This window comes from Frankliniella occidentalis, unplaced genomic scaffold (assembly GCF_000697945.3).
Source record: "Frankliniella occidentalis isolate FOCC.00 unplaced genomic scaffold, Focc_3.1 Scaffold39, whole genome shotgun sequence".
Lineage (NCBI taxonomy): Eukaryota > Metazoa > Arthropoda > Insecta > Thysanoptera > Thripidae > Frankliniella > Frankliniella occidentalis.
The window spans coordinates 96,272-99,430 of NW_026267169.1; the positions used below are offsets into that span (position 1 = coordinate 96,272).

The 3,159-nt window shown below is 63.2% G+C and overlaps 2 protein-coding genes across 10 annotated transcripts in view; one reads left to right on the forward strand and one right to left on the reverse strand.

Annotated features, from left to right (window-relative positions):
• The window catches only part of LOC113208269 (sodium- and chloride-dependent transporter XTRP3), a 25,671-nt gene extending 23,944 nt beyond the window's left edge, over positions 1-1,727 (reverse strand). For all 8 annotated transcript variants that reach the window (XR_003303501.2, XR_003303502.2, XR_003303500.2 and 5 more), the window contains exon 1: positions 1,299-1,727. Coding sequence is in view for 4 of the 8 variants with exons in the window: in XM_026425207.2 (XP_026280992.1) it covers positions 1,299-1,632 (334 nt within the window). In the remaining 4 variants the exon portion in view is untranslated. The remainder of the gene's footprint in view (positions 1-1,298) is intronic.
• Positions 1-3,159, forward strand: part of LOC113208288 (ribosome biogenesis protein SPATA5) — a 22,811-nt gene that overhangs the window by 3,786 nt on the left and 15,866 nt on the right. The gene's annotated exons all lie outside the window — the stretch shown is intronic.

Here is a 3,159-nt window from a genome sequence, read left to right on the forward strand (position 1 = left end):
CTCAAAGGCCAAGCAAGCAAGCGACCCACGCGCTTCCGGCGCGGCCTCGTCGATAGCACGCTTTGTCCTCTTGGCTGCTCTTTGCGGTGATCAATACGCTCGTGATTGACTACGGCCGCGGGCGCCCGCCGCCCCTGCTGGGGGCGGAGGCGGCAGGCGGGCGGGCAGACGGACGGGCCGCGGGGGCGGCGACGACAGGCAGGCCCCCGCGGCCGAGCCCACTATACGAGACCCTTCGCGGCCCGCGTTCCCGCGCCGGCGCCGCCCCCGCGCCGCTCGGCAGACGCCGCGTCCGCCGCCGCGCCCCCGTGACGTCACGCGACCACACCCCCGCGCCGCCCCCTTGCGCTGGTCATTCCCCCGCCGCAGCCGCCGCCGCCGTGCCGCTCCTCCCGGGGACGCACGCGGCGCAAGCAAGGTCCTCGGTGACGCGGCGCGCGACAGAATAACACGGGTTTTGGGAGGGTTCCAACCACCACCCCTGCACCCCCTCCAACCCCCAACCGCTCCCGCGGGTGCGGGTACCCCACAACCCCACATCCTCCTCCGCTGTCTCAGCGCCGCCGCCGTGGCGGCTTGTTTACCTCCCCGAACCCCCACCACCCCTTCCTTCTGCTCCCGCCCCTGTGGCGCCAGCGCGCTTGTTTTCGACATGGGTACCAGGGGGTACCAGGGAGAACCAAGAGGAGGAGCTGGGCGAGGTGGGGGGGGGGGGCAGTGTCGAGCTTTTGGGGGAGAAGGCGCGTGGGAGCGAGCAGCCGAATGGCATGAATGGAGTGGCTCTCCCCTCTCGCCGCCATCCCCGCTGTTCTCGATCTCTCGCTCTCTCTCTCTCTCTGCCTCTCCCCTACCTCTCCTAAACCTCTCTCTCTCTCTCCCTTCCCTACGGCAAGAGCCTTTCTCTTTCTCTCGGCCTCATCTCTCCCTCTGCTGCAGCGGGTCGAGGATGTGTATCGATCCCCGCGGCTGCGTGGGCGTCCAGTAGTAGGTACAAATAAGGGAGGAGGAGGGGAGTGGAGGGGAGGGAGAGGGGGCGGAGAGCGGGATGAGAGAGCGAGAGATGTACACGGCACGGCGCGGTGCGCAGGGCAGGGTGGGGGTGATTGCAGGTTAGGGGTGGAAGGCTCGGGCCCTGCGCGTCGTCCGCACGACAGCTGCGCACCTGGCACTGGTGCGGGGCCCGCTGCTGTCGCACTGTCAGTCACAAACTTGTTCACGTTTCAGTTTCGAACATGTCGCGGAAACTTTTTGCCGCACGGGGGCCTTTACCGGGCTTATAGCGTGGCGATAGTACTCACCGCCGCCGTGAAGCTGGCAGAGGTAGGGGAAGCGCCAGATGTTCCCCAGCCCCACCGAGTAGCCGATGATGGAGAGGAAGAACTGCATCTTGTTGGACCAGGCGGCGCGCTCGGGGCCGGCCGAGGCCCTGCTGATGATGGAGCCGCGGTGCTGGGGCGGCGCGTGCGTCACGACGATGGTGACCCCGGAGGGGTCGGCCTGCGCCGCCGACGGCACCGCCACCTGCGCCTGGGGGCCGAGCACGCCGCCACCGGCCCCGCCCGCCCCGCCGGCCCCCGAGCGCAGGGGCGCCAGCTCGTGGCCGTTGCGGTTGTCAACCGCCTTGCTGACCATGGTGTGCGGCGGACGGTCCTCTTCCTTATCGGAGCTGTGCCCCGGTGTCGGGTGGAGTCTCGCCGCAGCAGCCGCCTGGAACAAGAGAAGACGGTCGTCGTCGTCGTGAGGCCGTGCCCATGGGCATGGCCGTGCCTGCACTCCATGGGCCTTGGGGGGGCCGCTCGCTTGAAGCCCACTCACCCCCCCCCCTTTTCTCTTGCCCTGCTCCATGTGCATGCATTGCCTCACCCCCTTCTCTCCCCGCACCCCATCTCATCGCCGCCATGACCGGCGGTACGTCGCGATCGAGGGGGCGCCGGAGCGTGTCAATTCGATACTCATAAAATTTGCATTCATTTATTTGACGTGGCGGCGGCGTTGAGTGGCTGGCTGGGCTGCCCTAAGTGCATTGGCACTACACGCGCCAGTGCTGGGGCAAAACCAAGCGTGACGGACGGGAGTTTTAGACAACTTTTTTATCTTCCCTGTTCGGGCCTCTTTGAGTAGACTTAAAATTCTGATAATGATGTCACATCCACTACCAGCTGGAAATCTTAGGCGGCTTTATTAGAGTTCTTCTAGAAAGTATACGTCCGCTTTTCTCAGACTCTATCGGCAAATAGGGTATTTCACCTAGTTTGAACCGGGTCCAAAGGAGAACATTAATGCTTCCTGATCCGTTTCCTCCCTGACGCTCATGGACTGACACGGACGAAGTTACCCGTCACTACAGCAGTCGCATATCAGTGGCAGATCCACGAACTTCGTCTGCGTCAGCCAATGAGCGTCAGGGAGGAAACAGTTCAGGAAGCATTACTGTTCTTACTCATTGGATCCGGTTTATACTGGGTGAATAACCCTGTTACGGGAGCTCGGCGCCTGCGATACTTGGGGTAGGCCGCCCCGCAGTACACGCATGCACTCTAGGCAAGAAATTGCCTACCTGTCAGGCGATATGAGAGCGTGCTCAAGCTGAACTTGGCATGTTCGTAAAGGCGACTGACGGACGTATTTTGCTATCATGGTTGGTTCAAGATTTAAAGCCCTGCAAACTTGCGTGACGGGACGGGTGGACGGACAGGGCCCGAGGCTGACTAATAAAAAGACGGAAAACAATGAAAACAGTCGTTATCGTATGTCCTGCCCATCCGTCACACGTTGTTTTGCCAACTGGCCATGATCGCCGCAATCGCCGAGTGCAGAAAGTACCAGGTGGCTGATTAACCCCACGATACTGTACAGCATGCAGGGATGTGGGCGGGTTGCCTACCCGGTCGGGCGGTATGGCGTCGCGGTGGTGGTGAGCGACGGTAGGCAAACTCGGCCGGATTTCGTTTTTCTTCGACTACGGTGTACACCGTGTCCTCGACGATACTAAAGGTTTTACCCGATCCTACCCGGTTCCGGCCACGCCGGCGCTGGCTGTGTGCGCCGGGGCCAGGGGCGCCGGGGCTGCCCCAGGGCCACGCAGGGCTACTGTTTGTTTACCCCATCTTGTTTGCCTCCCCAGGGGGGGGGGGGGGCAGTGTCGAGCTTTTGGGGGAG